At 40.9% G+C, this 21,269-nt stretch overlaps 1 protein-coding gene across 2 annotated transcripts in view; it reads right to left on the bottom strand.

Annotated features, from left to right (window-relative positions):
• LOC124067913 (A disintegrin and metalloproteinase with thrombospondin motifs 2-like) overlaps nucleotides 1-21,269 on the bottom strand; it is a 123,379-nt gene that overhangs the window by 4,476 nt on the left and 97,634 nt on the right. For both annotated transcript variants that reach the window (XM_046405693.1, XM_046405692.1), the window contains 17 exons: nucleotides 15,289-15,372; nucleotides 13,500-13,656; nucleotides 12,390-12,495; nucleotides 11,971-12,114; nucleotides 11,035-11,167; nucleotides 9,070-9,183; nucleotides 8,816-8,961; nucleotides 8,361-8,536; nucleotides 6,080-6,213; nucleotides 5,869-5,992; nucleotides 5,272-5,352; nucleotides 5,010-5,173; nucleotides 4,694-4,850; nucleotides 4,423-4,558; nucleotides 4,039-4,246; nucleotides 3,518-3,647; nucleotides 3,233-3,319 (listed from right to left, as the gene is read on the bottom strand). In XM_046405693.1, the coding sequence (XP_046261649.1) occupies nucleotides 3,233-3,319; nucleotides 3,518-3,647; nucleotides 4,039-4,246; nucleotides 4,423-4,558; nucleotides 4,694-4,850; nucleotides 5,010-5,173; nucleotides 5,272-5,352; nucleotides 5,869-5,992; nucleotides 6,080-6,213; nucleotides 8,361-8,536; nucleotides 8,816-8,961; nucleotides 9,070-9,183; nucleotides 11,035-11,167; nucleotides 11,971-12,114; nucleotides 12,390-12,495; nucleotides 13,500-13,656; nucleotides 15,289-15,372 (2,281 nt within the window). The remainder of the gene's footprint in view (nucleotides 1-3,232; nucleotides 3,320-3,517; nucleotides 3,648-4,038; nucleotides 4,247-4,422; nucleotides 4,559-4,693; nucleotides 4,851-5,009; nucleotides 5,174-5,271; nucleotides 5,353-5,868; nucleotides 5,993-6,079; nucleotides 6,214-8,360; nucleotides 8,537-8,815; nucleotides 8,962-9,069; nucleotides 9,184-11,034; nucleotides 11,168-11,970; nucleotides 12,115-12,389; nucleotides 12,496-13,499; nucleotides 13,657-15,288; nucleotides 15,373-21,269) is intronic.

Below are 21,269 nucleotides of genomic sequence, written 5' to 3'. Positions count from 1 at the left end.
GTGAAGGAGAGGACAGAAAGTTAAGACTGGGTGCAAACATCTCTGGTTAGAGACTATGATGAGTTGTGTGTGTGTCTGACTGCTGGGTTATAGTGTATATGAGATACAGAAACAAATGTTACATAAGCATTAGTATTTGTGTGCATGTTTGTTTACATATGAAGTGCGTGCATATGTGTGTGAGCGTCTGTTGGTTCCACACCGTGCAGAGTACAGTAAAGCCAGACCATTAGCAGAGGATGCAGGAAGGAAGAGGAGAAAAACCCAAACAAGAAGAGTAGTATTGAGATTAGTCCAGAGCAACTGAAATAGAAAAGGAACGGTTGCCAGTCTTGTGTTACAAATATAACTGTGTTTCAGATCTAAATTTTTCATCTAAAACATCTGAGATCTATTTTTGTCTTCCTCTTGCTCATACAGCTTTGTGCTGCCTTTCCCACAGGTGTACATCAATTTTAATCCTCTCCCACTGACTTGTACTCTTTCTGTACCATGTAGATAAAAATAACTATGTTCTCCTGGCAATATTTGACATTTTCTGTGACAAAGAATCTAGCCAGTGAACATTCCTGGTGAGAGAAAGATCACACTTTTTAAAACATTTTATTGATACAACTTTGCTGTTGAGAATGACAGTAACTGAAACAATGAGATGTACGCATCCCCCAACCCACCGCTCAATATATAGATATATTCTTTTCTTAAGAAAAATAATTCAACTGTATCGAAAGTTACAAGTTCACAGTCACTTTGGTAAAACACTTCATTACTTGGAAATCAACCAGTCAATCTGTTAATCGGTTGAAAAAGAAACATGAGGTACATAAATTATATGGGCTGTTTAAATAAAATACATAATTTCCATGATGATGTAAAAACTGGAATGGCACATTAAGTGTCATATGAAACATTTACAAAACATTAATAAAATTTCCCTGATAAATCAAAGTGCATATAGACGCAGTGCACGTAGTCCATCTGAATGTTTCTTCAACGTTAGCCAAACGTTAGCCAGCCCCACACAGCAGGCCAGTGAAGCCACAAAACAGTTACCCATAGTATAGAATATTATAGAAGAAGATAACAGTCATGAACATTATTAAATACAGTCAACACCAATGTTATATACAGTTGCACTGCTAGGTCTGGCTTGGTCTCATACAGTCCAACTCCAGCAGAAGGAAACCTTGGATAGCTCGCTACATAGTCACAACAGAAATATGTGATCACAATACAATGACAAGTCTGAAGTGTTTTTTTTTTTCTAGATGCCATATGTGTCGATAACCTAGGCCCTTTGTAAACCCTTCCCATTAGTTGGACATTGGTCCAACATCACCTTGATAGGTTTGATGGTCGGTGGGTGTGAGTTTGTTAAGTTGGTTTGAAGCTGCCTCTATTCCAAGTGAAACTTTGAATGAGTAAAGCCATCTCTTTCACAGATAAATGCCATTACATTCATTCCAAGATAAGGCATTGTTCATGTGGTTAATGTTCATCAAAATAAAATGAGATCATTGGACGCTCTCAAATCAAAGTTTATGAGGTATTTCTGTATCTGATCGAGATGTGTAAAAGCCCAAATGATGAAGCTTCCTCACACACACACACACACACACACACACACACACACACACACACACACACACACAGATGCACACAAAACACAACACCTACATACTTTCACTGACGAGACTATCATTCAATCGCTCATTCATTTATTCACTCATCTCAGCTTACACAAAAGACGCACATGCATCCACAAACGTACACACATAGACACACATACAGATACACTAACACACTCACTCACAGACATGTATTTACACATGCGTACAGGTGGTGGATGCAAATGTGCATGACAAAACATGATCCTATCAGTAAAGAAAACAAGAAGCGACAGTAAACCACTGATCCATCTGAGAGAATGGAGAGGCAACTAACTGACCAAGTCCTGCATAATATAGGTCTAACCCCTTCCCCCCGAAACACTTTACTTTTATTAAATATTCATCTGTATTCATGTAAAATCAATAAAAAAATACACATAACAGTCAAGGATCTAAGCGATCAATAGCAGTCCAAAGGTTTTAGGCAAATAAGCTACAGCTTATTCATGGTAAAACATTATTAATATTATTGTTACTCATATAGATTTAGATTTATAGGTATATATAAATACAAATATATCTATAGATGTATTTGTTTAAAGTCTGCAAGCACAAATAAGCTGCATTTATTGAACTTTAGTATAACAGTCAAAGAGAGGATGGCTGATGATGAGGTGAAATGGGAAGCAACCTCAAGTGGTCAAACTACCCTGTGTTTTTTTTTTTTCTTCTTCTTTTAATTAGCCTTTACTTCAAGATTTTTCATCTCACAGTTCCCTCCCCCCCAAAATCAAAAGGTTTACTGATGTCACTTCCTGTGTGCTGAGTTCCTGTCAATCTGAGAATGGAACGTAGAATGAGACACCATTCTCACCCTCGAATGGAACCAGGATGTCAGATGAGCACTTTAGCAAAGATGTCCTCATTGTGACAAGATCACATTCACAATAAAGCTTTCATATTTTTTAATAACTTTTTTTTCTATATAGATATTTATATAACCTTTCTGTTTATTTTCACACCTGTTTTCCCCCCATAATGACAGTGTGCCAGGAAAAGAAAAAAGCGCAGCTGCATCTCAGGAGTGGCAACCCATGACACCACGCAGCTAGCTCACACAAAACATGGCCGCCAAATGTAGAGGGGCTCCCTAACACACATGAACGGCTCTTTGACTCTTCTCAGGCGATGCCAATGAAAACCTGTTCGCCTTGCGACTTCGAAATCCTTTTCACATCAAATGTTTTGTTGATCTTTTGAGTTTTCGACTGGCCAGCGGTTACAACACAATGCTCCACAAAGGAGAGAGAGAGATAGAGAGACAGAGCAAGAGAGAACCAACTAGCACACACAGGAGCCAGAGACCTCTCCCCAAGTTAGAGCCATCTCAGACACACACAGAGAGAGGCAACATCCCCCCCCTCAAAAGAGAAGCGAAAGCTTTGCCGCTCGCTCACGAGCACAGGCACGGGGCGTGGGGGAGGAGGCGGGTCAGGGGGCCAGCCGGGGCCGGCCCTGCAGAGACAGGAGGACAGAGATGGGCAGGGCCCAGCAGAGGACAGACATGCAGCTGCTGCTGCTGCTGTGGAGACCAGGCTGGGAACTATAGAGGGAGGTTTTACGTGAGGAGATCTTTGGGAAGTTGGGGTTTGGACGAGATAACCACTGGATCAGGATGTTGCCATTCTTGTTGAGGTCTGATGAGCCCTCTGCAGGAAAAAAAGAGAAAAGAGTGAGTGATGAGTTGTTAAAATGGGAAGGCAACGCTTTTACTGTACCTTCTTTTTCTATAATAATATCAGGACCTGTTGGGTCCAGTATTTTCAAGAATAATTCTAGTTCATTTCAAGAAATTGCTGAGATCTGGCAACACGGTGATATTGACAAAATAGTTCCTTAACACTCACTGGGACATGGATCCATGCGGCACACTCTGATGGTGTCAGGCTTACTGTCCAGACACAGGCCGATAGTGTTGTCTCTGGTGTGACACAGAGCTTGCCTTTGCTGTGTCCCATTGCCACATGACACTGAGCACTGGAGACACAAGACATGAACATACAGTACAACAAATCACTTGGTAAATATGGACATACAATGTGTTCAAGTTCACAAAATGTAAAACAGTACAAAAGCAAGTTCATGAACATCATCAGTACATGACTGTTTTTGTAATCATTTTTCTTGGTTTGCTGCAAGTAGTAACTGTGAATATCACATGTTCTGGTTTTATAGCTTGTCAAACCTGCCAAGAAGAGAGGGCCTCCGTAAAAGTGATATTTAAAACACTGAATGAAAAATACCAGCTGTCGGGCTCCAATACAGAAACACTGTATCAGTACAAGTATTTCCCTGTGAAAACCCAAGTTGGCAAAACATCGTTTTCCATTTTTCTGTTTGAGTTTTGATTCCTGTTCAGCCTGCATACCTGTGACCATGGTCCAACTCTCCACTGGGTGGGGCAAGGGTGCCGGTTGCAGGCTCTGCGACTCTCAGGCCGGTCGTCGTTGCAGTGCTTATTGTGGATGAAGCGGGTGGTGTTGTCGTCTGACGGCTGGACACAGCTGACCGAGCGGATTTGCATCCCCGTCTTTCCACATGGTTTGCTGCAGTTCTGCCATTCCCCTGTCACCCAACTGGAGGATGTCACAGGAGAGAAAAAAAACAGAGATTCTGAGGGCATTCAAAATGTCAAAATGCTGGCATCAACAATGAAGGGTGTGGGGCAACTGAAGGCAGGAAAAGCCTTAAGTTGTGTTTGTTTTGTTTGAAGTTATATTTTTCCAGTTGGGGCCAAAAATACAGTGCATACACAGGTGGAGGGCAGGGCTTCTGGTTGCAGTCTCTGGTGTCTCCTCTTGGTTTCATGTTGGATTTGTTACAGAAGCTCTTGTGGACCATCTTACTGTCAACTTTTCTTCTACAGCCGTATCGCAGGTACTGTTTTCCTGCAGTGAGAGGAGATGGAAAATATTTAAAAATGCAAGCAGAGAACAAAAAGATAGGCATGCAGAACGCACATAGTCAATCTCAGATACCCAACCATTTCACAAAAAATATATATTTTCCATGCTATACTGTACCTCCACCGCAGGGCTTGGAGCAGCAGGACCATTTCTTCGGAGCCCACTCATAGGCACTATCCTCCACCAGCATGTTGTTCTGAATGGCAGAGTCACTGTCCATGTCCATCATGTACTTATATGACAAATTCACATCCTCATCTCCATGTAACTTCATCTATAAACAGAAAGACCATCATGAAAAGTGAGACACCTGAATGAACACTTGGTAACAGAAATTATTTGATATTTTGAGAGTAATTTAGATAGTCTGGTATGCAGAAAATGCTTGTGCCTGACCAAATTCATTACTATCTCCATTCATTTCACTATGTACCATGATGAGAATTCCATGTCTGAGAGGACCAGTGGTCTGAAGTGTCTCCTTGTCGTTGTCATTCTCATATTCCCACTCTATGCCCTTCTCTATGACCGAACAGGATTCTTGGCATTCATTTTCCCCATTTAAGAAGAACAGTCCCGATGCCACATTCTTTACAGCTGTAGTTGAGTGGGAAATAAAGACAGATTACAACTGTTATGCACACATGCATGCAGTATCAAATATACACACTGAAGAGAAAAACAATGCTAAATACCGAAAACGTGTGACGTTGCTTTCAGCTCTTGGATCAGTAAGTGTCTTGCACCTCTGGGGATTTCAAGAACTTTGAGGAAACCTGAAATAAAACACACATCTGGTTTGTGACTCCAGTGTCATCAAGAGCTTATTTTACAGACAGTCTCCAGACTTACAACCTCAGCTAATCCAGTGAAAAAGCTCTTACTCATTTCAAATGTATTTCTGCTCACTAGTTAAAACCTTCGGAGTCATGATTGTTTTCACTGAGAGTAACCACCTGATTCTGGAAATTTTGGTGCTGTGATGCAGGTCTGTCCAGACATTAAGCATTCACGAATGACTCAAAGCTAGAGTGAGGTTTGACGCAATTTCGAAGCAACGCTCGACTCACATGGAAACTTGTCAGCTCAGAGTTAACTGAGGTTTGAACATTGTCCCAAACCTTCCTCTAGAGGGTAGTGTTTAGCTGAACAAAACAGAATATGGAGAGAAGATAGAGTTACTATTTATCCTGCACCTTCCAGCATGATACGATGCTACGGCACGGAGGGAACCGAGTCAAGTTTGTCCTAAATGTAGATAAGGAATATTGTTACTGTTGATGTGCATTTACCTTGTTTCTTGGCTGTACGTGTGATGGTGTCTTTGAAGGTTTTGCAGCTGGAGTTGTCTCCTCCACACACCCCACACTTGTCTTCCTGCTTTGAGGAGCCGACCACGCCGTCACAGCCCATTTTCTGTTCGTGAAGACATGGAAAGTGTGATCCACGTAGAACTGAAAAGCATGCAGCTGTCGTGCTGTCACACGCATAAGCGTCACTTACCTCACACTCCCCACGCACACACACACTGTGAGGGTCCTTGTATGAGCAGCGTGTGCCATCCAGGACCATTCTCTGCATGAAGACCACATCTCGTGTCTCCTTTGACTGGCAATGCAGGTGGCAGCGTTTGTTAGCTGGGAGACAAACAGAAACACACGTAAAATGATCCAATTCAACAAAGGATTTGCTCAAAAAGCACATTTGAGATGCATTTTGATAATTTCATCTATACAACCTACATGTGATTATTTTTTATTTTCTGAATGAGTTCTCCATGAATCAGTGTGATGCTCTTTCTCATTGTGTCTGTGTGAGTCATACCACGACTACATGAGCCTCCAGAGAGAAAAACCTGGCAGTTTGTCCTGGTGAGAATGAACATTCCTACTTCATCATGTTTACTACAAATGGACAAATGGACTGATGACAAAAGACCTTGTCTCATAGTGCTTTGACACTAATAAGCAGGTGGCAGACGTGCTACTGCAGAACAGTTTGTGGAGAAAACACACTTTTCTCATGTTTAACTGAGTATGCACAAAAACAAATAGAGAATTGACTTCTTAGTGAGCTGAATGAATTTTTCTCTGTGAAATAACTGAGGATCTAATTACACTTGCGAGTCACATAAGTTTCTAATATATTTATATATATGTATTTGCTTCCAAAAGTCTATGTTTATGCAAGCTACTTAATCCAAGTAGTTGTACATTATTACACAATTAAACAACCTCTATGCCATAAGAAAATAAGCAATGCTACTGAAAAGTTGGTCCAAACGCATTGTTTCTTTGCATTTATTTTTGGTCGTTTGTGTTTTTAGTGACATGAGTATGGATAAGTAGACTTCATTTTGCATATCAAATGGTTTCCTGTATATTTACCGGACCTCAGGGGTAATGAGGATTTTTAAACATGCATTATCCAGTAAAGTAACAACATACACTGCCACTACATTTCCGTGCTGCTACTTACTTTTTAACATTTCAACATGCAAATAAATGTGCAGATGACTAGAAAATAATCACCTTACATTTTGAAACCCTGAAAATTAGATGGAGGTTTTCAGGGAGTGTTAATTAAAGCACCAAAGATGCCCTGAGATTTCCTTTATTTCGCACACTGCTCCACAGGGAGTCTTTAAGGAGAAATCTGATCATATTTGTGTGAAAACACTGCAAACAGGAGAACATCTTGGGCTTCTGATCTAATGTGATAGACCAAAGGCTTGGATGAATCCCTCTTAACAGGTCCTTAAACAGACATACACACACGGTGCAGCCGTATGTTTCATGTTTCTCTGCCCAAGAGTACTTTACAGTGTATCTGATGACTTGGGAAAAGACCCAGATTGAGACAAGAAAGCAACAGTGTGTCAAACATCCCTAAACAAATGCTACAATTTCACCCTGAGAGCAGAAACACTCTTTTGCTCTACTCAAACTATCTGGAACTCAGGAGATGACAGACCATGAATGGAATTCAGTTTCACCTCACTGTTCACTTTTTTTTCTTTCTCTCTCTCTCTCTCACACACACACACAAACACACTCATATGTGCTTGCCCACTAGAAAACACTCACGATAAAGTAATCAGAGACAGAGAAAGCCTTGCTGAAAAATATGGCATTAGAAATAATAACAGGAGACAAAAACAATTTAGCGGAACGTGCATAGCATAACCCCGGATTAGATATGTGGACAGCTTAGCACTTTTCTCTAGGACTGCCCTTTAGTTGAATGATAATTAATACCCATCAGGACGGCAGTGACACCTAGAGACCAGTTGGGTCTAACAACCACACGTGCATACATTTTAAAACTGCAGAAAAATGTAAAGAGGTTTTGGATATCAACTGAAGAACTTTGGGATCCCATTGTAAATCTGATAGTTTGTGCATATCTAAACAGACGGAGAAAAAGATTGGGGGGGCGGTAATGAGGTTCAGTAACTGGGTGGAGAAAGGGAGAAAGAGAAGACCAACTTCAAAGAACACTGTTTTTAAAGAGATTTTCAAATAGATGGTATGTTTTTATGAGAGGGCGTAGCTGTAGCTCTAAGCTGTCCTCAGCAGGATAGCCAGATGTGAATGACCATAACAGAACACAACCTCTACATAAACCCCAACCACATTCAAGAATTATTTGTTTGATTGCTCATTTTTTCATATTAACAGCTTCCACTAAATATCATCACTTAGGTTTTTTTCATTCTTGGCCTGATATCTATCTCTGCACGACACTGCTTCTTCCACCTTTCCATCTGCAGGTGTACACTCACAGTCTGGGTGTTCATAAGGCAGCCAGTGGTGCTTGTTGCTGTGGAGTTCAAAGCGAGGGTCCCAAGCATGGCATTGCTCCTCTCGCGGGTCACTGTAGATATCCTCACACTCGTTGGTGTTGCACATCTGGAACTGATAAGTCGCCCCGACGCAGGTACGGCCTCCATTGGCCGGTCTGAGTGGGTTGCAGAGCAGAAGACACACAGATTTTTTTGTCATTCAAACTGTGTGTTGTGTTTCAGTCTTTTATTTTTTTATTTGAAATGATCCATTTAACACTTTTACATATTATCTTGATCTATGTTAATGGTGGAATTACCTCTTTGTAATTATCACTATCAATGTCACAATAATCAACAAATGCTTGCTAAAAACAAGTTTAGCTCCTCAGCTGAATAACATAATCAACAGCCTAAGGAAACTTGTAATTGCACAAATTTACACAGTTTCATACCTAGGATTGTCACAGTCACGTGTGCGAAACTGAACTCCTCCACCACAGGTGCGGGAACACTGGCCAAACTCACTCCATGAGCCCCAGTTTCCATCTTGCTTTATGATGTCAGGGGTCAGCCAGATGCAGTGACCTTTAAAGCAATGCTGCAACAGGCCAACAATACAAAAAATGGTTGTTATTTGGATACAGTGTGTGGTCTTTTTTTTTTTTTTTATCTACGATGGAATGAATGTTACAGTACAATAAAATACCTTCCCATTCCCACACATAGTGCCGTCAATGGGTGGCCCTTTCTTGGTCTTGCAGAAGAAGGGATTATCTGGGTGGCTACACCACAGCTGCTTACATGGATCGAATGTGCGATACTGCAGGGTACAGAGAGAGACTCCTTTCAGTTAAAAGCCATACCATACAGCGCACGCACTGGGCAGAATGATCTTCAGTAAGGCAAGTCAACCATCATGAGACAGCTGGAGCGAGACTGAACATTGGAAGTAGGAAATAAAAATAAAGACAAGAAGAGAAAGATCACAACAACAATAACCACACAGTATTATATCCAACAATAACAACACCAACCCTGTACTGTGTCACTACACTGTACACTATGCTCCACTGAGAAACACACAGCCATTCATGCAAACTAAAGGATGAGAGAGAGACAAGATTCTCAGAATAAGACAGCCTGTGGTTTAATTGGGGCACAAGGGAGGTCAGAGGGCAGAGGGTAAAAGGCTAAAAGACCAAAACGTGAGGTCTCATTGACCTCTAAAATGCCCCTAGACACATATCAAGGACCAAATTCTGATATGAACCACTGATGAGGATACCACCAAACCGACCTGTAGTCTAGTGTCTGAGAGGCTGTACCCTCCTCCCTCCTTTCTACAGACTTCCCTACCCACCATGACCTCAGGGGACCTTTGCAGGTCAGAGGGCGAGTCCCAATCAATGGCTAGACTGTGGTAGGTAATCACCAATGACATCAGACTGGAGGATCCTAAAAGCTAAAGTGAAACATGGAAAAACTGCCTCTGTTCTGGCTTAGCCATTCCTCCTTGAATGGGAAAGACATCTTTTCAACATTTTCCACTTATTTATAGTTGTGAGTGTGCCAATATAATGAGGCTCTTCCTGCTAGTGCTGCGATTTAACACAGATTTGTAGTCAGAGTTGGGTATGGCACGAGTCAGCTGATGAACTAAATCATAACCACTGAACCAGAAGAGTCCCATTGTTTTTAGGGATTTTTATGGTCACTGTCTCTCGAAATGAGTATTTTAGAATCCTTCAGACCAAAGTCCAAAATATGATGATGGATAGAACAGAGAACCAAAGTACAGTAAGAAAAAAAAAAAAAGAAAAAAGAAAAAAGAAAAAAGTAAGGAGCAACATTACAAACGATTACAACGTCAGAGGACAAATGAAAATCTGAAAAAACAAACGACGGGCCACATGTCGTCTGGGAGGTGGGGTTACCTTACCTGTGTTCCTGACTGGCCCGCCTTTTGTAGCTGAGGGGAATGGGTTTGACAAGAGAATAGAGGGTAATCTAGAGTGCAAAGCCCCTGAACAAGCCCTTTGTCAATCAAGAAACAGCTTTCCAACAATGTGCCACAGTGGCTTGATAGTCATAGAGTGAGGGGGACTGGGGACGGTAAGGTGGCTGGGAAAATGCTAAAGCTGGGTAAAGCTCGCCTTCTGTGAGATGTTTAGGGTTTACAGAAATACTGTTTCTGACAGGTTCGGGTAAAGGCACTGTGGCATCAGGGTAAGTGTTGTGTTATTAGAAATATTCTTTATCATTATTACCATTAATAACAGAAAAAAGAAATAGCTATTAAAAACAATTACCTGCTTTTAATCAAGATGCCAATCCCACCAGTGGCCGGGAGATGAAAGCAGAGGACATCAGGAGAATGTGAATAGTTGTATATGTGTGACTCTGTGAGTCTGTGCTTCATAGTAAAACATTCAGAGCTCACAAGTTCCCATACAAATGTTCCATAGTAGAATTCTGAATGAACTAGCAGACTGAATTCACAGTGATTTTAGCCCAACTCAGTAAAACTGCATCATCTCAGAAGATAAAGAGATGCTAAACTTGATTGGTGGGAACTGCTGTAGAACTTGGCTTCAGTATTTTAGTGCAGTTTAGTGTAAGTGACCTATAGTTGTGTTAGTAAAGAGACTATCAGACCATGAGGAACTCTTACCGCAGTGCACATCGTGTAGCCCACACCGAAGTCAAAGCGACACTGTTCATTCATGGAGTAATGCAAACCAGGAAGTTGAGGCAGCGATGGCCAGTTGTGGTCAAAGGGGTCATCACGAAGACAGTCATAGGAACTGAGTTAGGAGACAAGAGCAGTCAAAAAAAAAAAAAAAAAAATTCATTCATTTCTTTTCCATTATGCATGCTATTGTTGAGAATTAAAATTCAGCAATTATTCTTTTTCATTTTTATTGATCTTATAATTATTTTCTTGATTAATATTTTAGTCAATAAAATATAAAATTTCCCAAAGCTTAAGGAGACAGCTTTCTTATTCTGTCCAAGCCAAGAAAGATATCAAATCAACACTTTCCACTTGTATATATATATATATATTAAATGTTTGAAAGAGAACATATTTCAATTGTAATTTTAACCCTTCTAACTGTCTCAAAATCCACAATTTTCGAGATTAATTGCTATCTTTAAAAAAGATAGATTCCTTTATTGTGATTTTTTAATTAACATATCATTTTAGATGAAGCGATTTTGTTTTTCAAACGCCTGATAATTATAACAGTAACGTGTAAGTAAATAAAGGGTTCAATTTGATAGTTTGCATGGTCAGTTGGTGCCAATTAACGCAAATGAGGAAGCATCAACATCTGGCCGGCTGGAATCATCATGTACTTCATCACTCGGTTACTCAGCTACTCAGTCAGTCATGAACAACCCCATTTGTTGGGCTGGCGCCTGTGGCCCAGCCAAACAGTCATTAAAATGGATTTCGTGGGAAGTTTCAGAACCCTTATAACAACTTATCTCATAAAATATCAACAAGGCACAAAAATCAGCCTATAATATTGATGAAAGTATCGACCTTTAAAAACCCAGATAAACAAATCCCAGTATCAGTGTGTGTGCGTGTGTGTCTCACTGAAGGTAGCGTCCCAGCTCTTGCATGCTACATCTGGACCAGTGAAAGCGGTGGAAGGCAGCTTGCACCAGTGGCGCCATGATGCTGCCCATGTGCACCTCATCTCCGCAGCGATTCCCTTGACCATCGTGCTCCATCCCCAGCCTGCAGAGAGAGAGAGAGAGAGAGAGAGAGAGAGGGGAAAAGAGGGAGGACTCAGGAAGAAGGGAAAGGAGATGAACCGGTGGAGACAGATTGGGAACATGTGGGAGGAGAAGATCAAAAGGAGGAAGGTAAAAACAGTTCTCTCATAAGATACTGGCTGAGGTGTCCAATAGAATCAAAACTAAATCAATATGGTCTTATAAGTGAAGGCTTTGTTGTGTTTTGTTGGCCCATGAGAGCATGCTTGAGGACATCATTATGGCAAATGCACTTACACGTGTCCAGTCTCGTGTGCCACGACAAAGGCAGAGGAGAAACCATCCTCATGGTTCAAAGTGCAGCTCCTTACTGGATGGCACATACCCGTCACTGGGGCGTAACCTAGGCCACCAGGGAGAGAGATGTGATCGTCAAGATTTGTAGACTTATTGTTTGCTCGCACTGAAAGCTTTAGAATAATTTTAATTAATGCTAAAACATGACAGACTTGAGACAACTTGCTTGGACAGTCAAAGGTAAAGTTTCATTTTAACTCATTTCAATATTCAGTTTATACTTCCAACATAAAACACCAAACAAACAAAATGTTCACAAAACTATTCACACTGCATGATGGAAAAGAAGCAAGAAGAAGAAAAATTTTGTATTACACACTCTCTTCTCAAATTAAATGAGATATTTTTTTCCATACTCACAAAATAAACATATAGGTAAACATAAATGTTTCTAAATGTTGTCCTCGTTGTCATTTCATATTGTGAATTTTTCCAATTTCTATGTATTTTATTAAACAAAATAACATTTGAACAGTGTTTGAAGTCAGTACTGACTGTGAAATACACATTTGCAGACAGTATGTGTTATCATGTCTGCCACGGGAACGTGTGAGACTTTAAATCTGAGACTGTTTTTTCCAAACATATGCATAATGCACACTTCTTACACACACAGTACTCTTTCACACAAAGATACACAAATGTGGCCATGTTTGTGTGTCTAATCCCAACCCTAAATCGTCACCTTCCACGCCAATCTCCAGCTCCCTGTGTGCTTGTCTGTCCTGTATTGCCTTTAATTGTGGGACTGTGGCTGGCCCTGCTCTGCCTATTGATTTTCTGCTGCTGAAGGCTGAACCCAAGGGCAGATGAAGGGCTTCTGGATAGCTAGGCCACTGCCTTTAGAGGCCTCTCCCCTGGGCCCGCCTGTTAGCTTGCACTCTGCTGCACAGAAAACCACCAAACCCACAGTGCACTATGCAGCTGTTCAAGGCGAAGGAAGGAAGAGGGGAGTCCTGCTGAGTTCCTCAAGCTGGTGGGGTGGAGTTTGGATAAATTGAATATATTTTAAACAGAAAGAGTTAAGTATATGTTCATGTCCTTCATTACCCTGCATGCCCGTGGGACCAAATTCCTGTCGGGTGAGGAAGATGGCGTGGTCATGATACTCAGCGTCCCCTGTGTCCTGCTTCTGCTGTAGGAAGGCCCAGCGACACACATTCTCCAGACTCTGAGATGGGTTCCCAAGTTCAATCAAACTCATGGACTGGAAAGACACACACACACACACACAGGGAACAAGAGAACAGAGTGTAAAGATTATACAAAAGGGAGAACTAAACCAGACTCTTGTTTCAGTCCTGCCACAACATTTTATTCAGCCCTGTAGGGGGCAGTGTCACAATGTTAGATACTGTCAGCAAATCTTGCAAATTGCTGAGGTGTACAACACACACTTACACACACACACACACACACACACCATTACTCTCTGAGGGACACACTAATGCTTAGGATCCTGTAATCCTGATGGTTTCAATAATGAACATGAAACTGAATACAGAGCTGCCTGTTAATGAGCTATGCACTAATAGTCAAAAACATGTCCAATTAAAGAATATTTACTTGTGATTAAACGCATAATACCGACATCCAGAGAAAGACTCAGATGCCGGCAATTCCTGGCATTCACCTTCGCCTCCCATCCTCTTCTTCGTTAGGATCTCCGCTCTGCTCCCTTTCCTCCCCACACTGTGTACAAGTCTTTCCATCTCTCTCCTCCACTGCTTCCTTTTTTGCCTCGCTTCCCGCATTTCCTTGCTGTTTTCACACATGCACAATGCACGCTTAAATTAAACAGCGATAAGTGTGTGTAGAGTGTGCTGCAGTGAAGACATATGGCCTGCCACTGCACAAACAACCCTTAGACAGAGTAAGAGGTGTTTGCATATGTGTGTGTGTGTATGTGTGTTTGCTTTATCATATTCATCAGGTGCTTATGTGTGTGACTTTCAGTGTGATTTTATGATCTTTAAAGATGTATTTTTAATGGTGTGTAAAGTGTACATGTTGTCAGAATGTGTGTGTGTGTGTGTGTGTGTGTGTGTGTGTCTGCATTCAGGGTCACAGAGCCAATCTGCAGGCTGTCTGGGTGCAGCTCTGTTGCCACGGTAATTGGGGATGATGGACAGCCAGAGCTTTGGCCGAAGCTGTATAGGGGCTGGTCCAGAATGACCAATGTAGGAGTGTGTGTGTCTGTGTGTGCGTAGGTGGGAGAGTGTGTGTGAGTGTGTGTTTCCAGGGCTCCACTGGGACTGTAGGCAAGTAAAGAGGAGAGGAAGGCTTCAGCAGCATAAGTGTATCACAGCATCTATCGAGCTATAAAATTATTTGTTGGGTAGTCCCTGCCCTCAGTTGCTTTATCTCATTTTTCCCCTCCCTTCCTCCATTTCTCTCTTCTTTCTTTCAGAACAGACAGGCAGATAGAGTTACAGGCACGAAGAAGAGGATGCTATCCCCATTGTCCTGTCTCTGTGTTTATGAATGAGGGAGGGCTATCACTGATTGTTTATCTTTGCCTGGACTTCCCATGATTCTGTGCTGCAGCCTATTGGGAGGAAGGCTGATTGCATAACGGGCAGAATTTCTGTGTGCTTTGGTGCTGAACTGTGAAGGCGTGCGACTTGGAAACACTCCCCTGGGATGCTGCATGCTTTTAGTTCCTCTTTTGCTCAGTCCACTGGAATAACAGGCTCCAGGCATCAGTGCGTGCTGGAGTGTGCACGCATGTATGTGTCTGTCTGTCTGCTGTGTTTGTGTATGACTTGGCTGTTTTTACTGTAGGTACTTAAAGCACTTGTCAGCTTTTCAGGAGAGCTCACGTCTTGTCTGGTCTTACCTTGCCATAGCCAAGCATGATAATCCGCACCAGCACCACATTGATCTTTGCTCCCAAAGACTGGTCATGGTAAATCTCATTCACCTAGAGTCGCACAGAGAGACACAAGAGGAAACACAAGACTTAGTAGAAGAAATGCAGCAAACTGTTTTTGAATAATGAGAAGGTTCCATGTTGTAACATTAGTAATCCATGAATTAATGATTATGAGGTAATTTCTCATTGTTCAATAAGCCACTGGATCTGCTGTTATCAGTAAATAAAGCTTTTTTTGTTTTAAACAATCCAACTAGTCTGCAGTTATAAATAATACTAATTATTTAAAGGAATAGGTTGAAATTTTGGCAAAATCCTTTTTTTATTGTTTGTCAGATGAGAAGTTCCATACCACTCTTACACACAGTACTATAACCAGGAGATGGTTAGCTTTGGTTAAGGTCAAGACTGAAAACATGAGCAAACAGCAAGCCTGGCTCTGTCCAAAGGTAGCACAAGACTCCTCCCAGCACCTCTAAAACTCGCTAACAGTTTATATCCTGTTGGTCTAAGTCTCACAAAAACTGCAAACGAGTTGTGGTTTAAAAAGTAGTCATGTCTTGAGTGGGTGCAATGACTACCTGGAGTTACTATACTGATGGCTGTGGCTTCATATATAAAAATAAGAGATATCAACATTTTCACCTGACTCTGACAAAATACAATTTCTCAAAATGTCAAGCAATCCCTTCAAAAAATGGGAAATGATCAAGATGATCTGTAGTTCATTTCCATTATTTTGACTTACTAACCATGGATAAAACAATTCCTTACAAATTATAAATCTGTTATAAAGTATGCTTCAAAGTGGAAAATAAAATGCACCACCAGCATCACAGTGATATGAGAGACCAGAAGAGACAAGAAGGAATCGAAAAAAAGAGTGAAATGGGAGTTGAGTAGAGTGCAGGGAACTCAGTTTCCCATGAGCACAGATGGATAGATGAAGAAAGATGCAGAGGAAGAAAAGAGCCTAACGCAAGGAAACAAGGTAACGTGTGACAAGGGAGATACAGAGAGCATTATACTGCAAAACACACACATACAACAGGAGAGAGAGAGAGAGAGAGAGACAGAGAGAGAGAGAGAGAGAGGGAGAGACAGAGAGAGAGAAGGAAGAAAAAGAGAATGGTAAATTGGTGCAGGAGTTGAGGCCTGCTGTCCTCAGTGACCGTGTGTGGTGCTTAATGAGGCAAAGGAATGTAAAAACAGACAGCCGTAATGAGATGGCTGATGGATACTGTGTAGAGAAAGACACATATACTTGTACACACACACACACACACACACACACACAGGTACAGAGATAAAGAGCCAAACTGTAGACACACCCAGCGAGAGAAAGGTAGAGTTGAGGAAATCTACAAATAGTGACAGAGAGGCAGAGACAAAGAGACAAGAAGCTGAGCAGAAAGGGGAGAAGGAACACAAAGGCAAAGTCAGAAAAGAAAAGCTTGAAAGAGAGTGGAAACGACACAGTCTAAGGAAATAAATGTAGCACAGAACTGCAGCAAAGGATATTGAAAGAAGAGAGGAGACATTTGGAGTAACTTAATGCTCTGTTCCATATGTGGTGTAAAGTCGGAATTTCCAGCATCCTATTTGGAAAAATCCAGCAGATCCTTCGAGTCAGAGTCCTAATTTGTTAACCACAAACCATCTGGAATAAATGTTTTAGATTACATCAACATATAAACACGGCTGCAACGTAAAGGCTTAACATCACATCATTTTCAGAACGCTCAAAATAAAGTCGTGTGTGATTTTCAGCCTTTTTCGGTGCTTTGTCACATTCAAAGTGCACTTCAGCAAACAAGGCATCATTTTAAATCCCCATACTTGGAAATGAAACAATATGGATGGTCACGTATGACGTAGGAGCAACAGCCTCTTAAAACTGTTGCAGGTTTCTTTTAATATATCTTCAGTGCATGAAGTGAAGGGTGGAAGAGTGTCAGGAAAGAGTTTCAGGGTGAGGGACCCCAAAGATGACAGGGTGAGTGTTGTTCAAGCAACCTTCAGTTCCATATTTTGGATGTTCCTTTTAAAAATGATATAGCACTGCTAAGAAACCATAAAACAAATGAAGATAGTTCTGTTGTCTTCTTAGTTTAAACCTGAGTGTGTGTGTGTGTGTGTGTGTGTGTGTGTGTGTGTGTGTATGTGTCTGCAGTTTTCATCTTGCCTGTCTGTCTGGCTACCTACTGATATTTCTGTCTCTGTCTCTCATTTGGTAAAATTTGTCTCACTCCCTCATTATCTTGGCAGACTGAAGTATACATGAGGCGGTGACACACTGTGTGTGTGTGTGTGTGTGAACATGTATTACTCATGTTGTGAGGACATATATCTGTTTAAACAGTCACATTGTGGGGACTTGTCTTACTTTTGGGTCCCTGCAATGTCAATCATGAAATTTTATGGTGAAGACTTGTTTTAAAGTTAGGCTGGGTTAGATTAGGGTTAAGGTTATGCAACTAGTGGGTATGGTTATGGTTATGGCAAGTCTCCTGAAAATGAATGTAAGACACTGCAGTGTCCTCTGCGGTAATGGAAACATGACTGTGTGTGTGTGTACGTGTATTCCTGCAGCTGTGGGGACAAAAATCACATTGTGAGGACCCGCCTTACTTATGGGGACAAAATTCAAGTCTCCACATCGTAAATCATTAAATATCAGGGTGAAGACTTGCTTTAAGGTTAGGTCGAGGTCAGGGTTAGGATGAGGCAAGTAATGTTTATTGTCGTGGTTAGGTGGTGGTTAACCCCCTGGAAATGAATGTAAGTCTGGGTAATGTGCCCAAAAGTGATGGAAATATGACTGTGTGTGTGTGTGTGCGCGTGTGTTTGTTTGTCTGCGATCACATAGACCCTTCAGTGGGTCGGTTCACACTTGGCCTGATCCAGCCCGTTGCCTTGACAACTGTTAGGCCAATTAGGGGTGGTTGACTTCCAGCTGACCCCGGCCAACACCACAACTTCCAATGTAATGAGATACACATGCACACACACACATGCACAGAGGGGGCACATCCTTTAGGTCTCAGCTTTAGTTTTATGTGTCTTCATGCATGCTGACACTTGCACACGGCTGGACTCGTCTCACACGGATCCTGTGCACTAGACAGATATGACACAACAATTCATTATCGCAAACACACCCACATATTCACTGAAATGTGCTTATTCATGCACACACAACACATACAAAGTTTCTTGTTAACAGCCGAACAGGCACGTCTCATTAATGCCCACGTTACAGGTAGACTAGGTTTGCCTGTCCGCGCAGCAGCTAAAGCAGGCCTGGAGGTCAACAAGGCCCAAAATCATTATTATCAGATAAATATTGTCAGGGCCTGTCAATTAACAAAGGAGGAGCATGGAGTGAGAGGAAGCACTGTAATCATTAGGCTCATTGTTTCACGCTGTAAATTATAATTTAAATGTTTGACTTGATGTTTGAACTGAATAATAAAGATTTTGTTTATCTATGCCAGAGATGGGCACTTGAGTTTGTGTTTGTCCTCCAAAGACTTGAGATTTGACTTTAACCTGAGAGCTGACTCATTCAAATAAAAGATGCTGGAGTCACCTGGCAATGTAACAGTTGACTTTGATGGAGGAACCATGTTAAGCTCAGCACCGGCTATCTAATGTCAGCTTTCATCTAGCTCTGTAGCTGAGGAGGTTAACTTGATTAGATTGGTGTTTGCTGAATATTTTGAAAAGATAAGTGAGTTTTTGTTTTATTGCTGGCTGTGGTTTGCCTATTGGTCTTCTCTCTGGTCTTTTATTCGCTTTTTTCTGTATTACTCATTCTGTACTGAGAGAGATATCAGGTGATTTGGCTGTGTGTTCTTCCTCTTCCTTCTGTTATGCATAATGCATTGGCTGGATATAATTTCATATCGCATTGCAATGGCCTGTTTAAAATGATCACATATCAAAACACTAATAAATGCTGATAGTATATGGTAATAGATAAAGGGGCTGTGATTAATAATACCAGCAATAAATAATAGCTATAGTACATGATTTGAATTACTTAGGAATGCCTATGCATTGTTCTAAGCAGACCACATGGTCTTTAGCAGATGATTCTCATTATAACCACAAGAGACTTGAGACCTGACCTGGACTCCAGTTCAAAGATTGGAGACTTCACTTGGACTTGCAAAAAATGACTCTAAATTGCTAAATTTATGCACTTCCTAATTGGAAATATAGGTTTGTTTCACCTGTGTGTACAAACTAAACTCATGTTAATAAGAATTTCCCTCCAGGGATTAATAAAGGAATTCTGATTCTGATAAACCTCTAATGGCGCCTGAGAACATTAACATTAATAACCTGGTGCATTTACACCCTGATGCATTACATCCATTTTTTAAAATTTCAGTGTTTTGTTACATTGTCCATTTCAGCTTTGTTTTAAAGAGCAGGAGTTTGTCTATTTCTGTACATAGCAGTAATAATTGCTGAAAATACATTCAGGTTAACTATGTGACAATATGAATATTTTCATACACGAGCTCATGTGCTTTAATCGACTCATCGTAGAGAAAGGGCTCCATTTAATAAGCAATTAAAATTTGTTGGTAAACAATTTGAAAATATGCATTAAAAACACTCACAGCTGCTGATGAGACAGAACTGAGTCATCATATAAAATCTGGCTAGAACGTGACATAAATTAGATAAGACTTTGGACAGCTTTTCTACATATTCTTGTCAACACACACTAGAATATTTGAACACAGAGACCCAGAATTTGAGCACTCTTTCTGACAGCGCTTCTTACATATCTGTGACACTTCCAGATAACAAGGTATCTATTATTACCTGGACTACCTTGTCTTTCCCAGCTCTTCCTTCCACTTATTAATATGACTTTTCTCTGCTTGAAGGAGCTTTGGTAAAGACAAGAGTGAATGATCTGGACTTCCAGTCAGATCTCATAGAAATGATGCTTATCACATACTGAAGGCATAAAGGCGCAGACAAAATACACCACAGGGTACCAGTATGCATCGTTAAAATTAAAAACGCCCAGACACACACACACAATCTCTCTCCCTCATCAGTAGTAACTATTCACATCCACGGAGAATGTGATTAACACTTTGCGGCACCCTCTAAAGGTCTCCACTAATAGGCAAAACAGACAGGTAGACAGACAGATCACTGTTGGCCACTAAATCTATCAACATGATGTTCGCCTCAGCAATATTACTGCACAATGGCCTCCACTTGGCATTTGGCACACAGCATATTTTATACATGATTTACCTCAACATTGTTTCTACAACACTCTCATTCAGGCCATAGAGACAGAGCACATTTAAGCATGGCCAACCCCGGACAGGAAAACAAATTCATCGCTCGTCATTGACTCTGTACGGCCAAAGGTCCCTCCTTGTCTGTCTGCCAGGGTAAAGAACCCTTAAAGTTTTATAAGCTACTCAGCCAAAAAAAAAAAACAACAACAAAAAAACAAGCCTTTAAAAAGACAAATAGGTGGGTGTATATTTGACCATTTATAACCATATTTTAATTTCTGCCAGAGATGAAAGTAACAAGAAGGGACAAAGATTTTCATAGTTATGTAACTTTTCGTTTTGTTTTAAACCCATTTCTTTGAGTCAAGCAAAAACAAATATAATTTTATTGTAAGAATAACAATAATAATAATATAAAATAATAATTTATAATAAAAAATATAATAATTAATTTTATTTAATTTATTTCCTCCCCATTTTAAAAGTATTTTTGTTATGCCACTAATAACAGCTGCTGATGATAATAAAGCAAAGAATCAACACTGCGATTGGCGGCATTGGATGCTTTCAGCGGTCAGGAATCAATCTGCTGCTAAACAGCTGGTCAGATTAAACAGCTGGTTGAAGCCAAAAAGTTACGGTTGTGTCACCACTCAGGGTGAAGGA

This window comes from Scatophagus argus, chromosome 12 (assembly GCF_020382885.2).
Source record: "Scatophagus argus isolate fScaArg1 chromosome 12, fScaArg1.pri, whole genome shotgun sequence".
NCBI lineage: Eukaryota > Metazoa > Chordata > Actinopteri > Scatophagidae > Scatophagus > Scatophagus argus.
The sequence above is the reverse complement of the archived record's forward strand: the minus strand, read 5'-3'. Positions and strand labels throughout refer to the sequence as shown.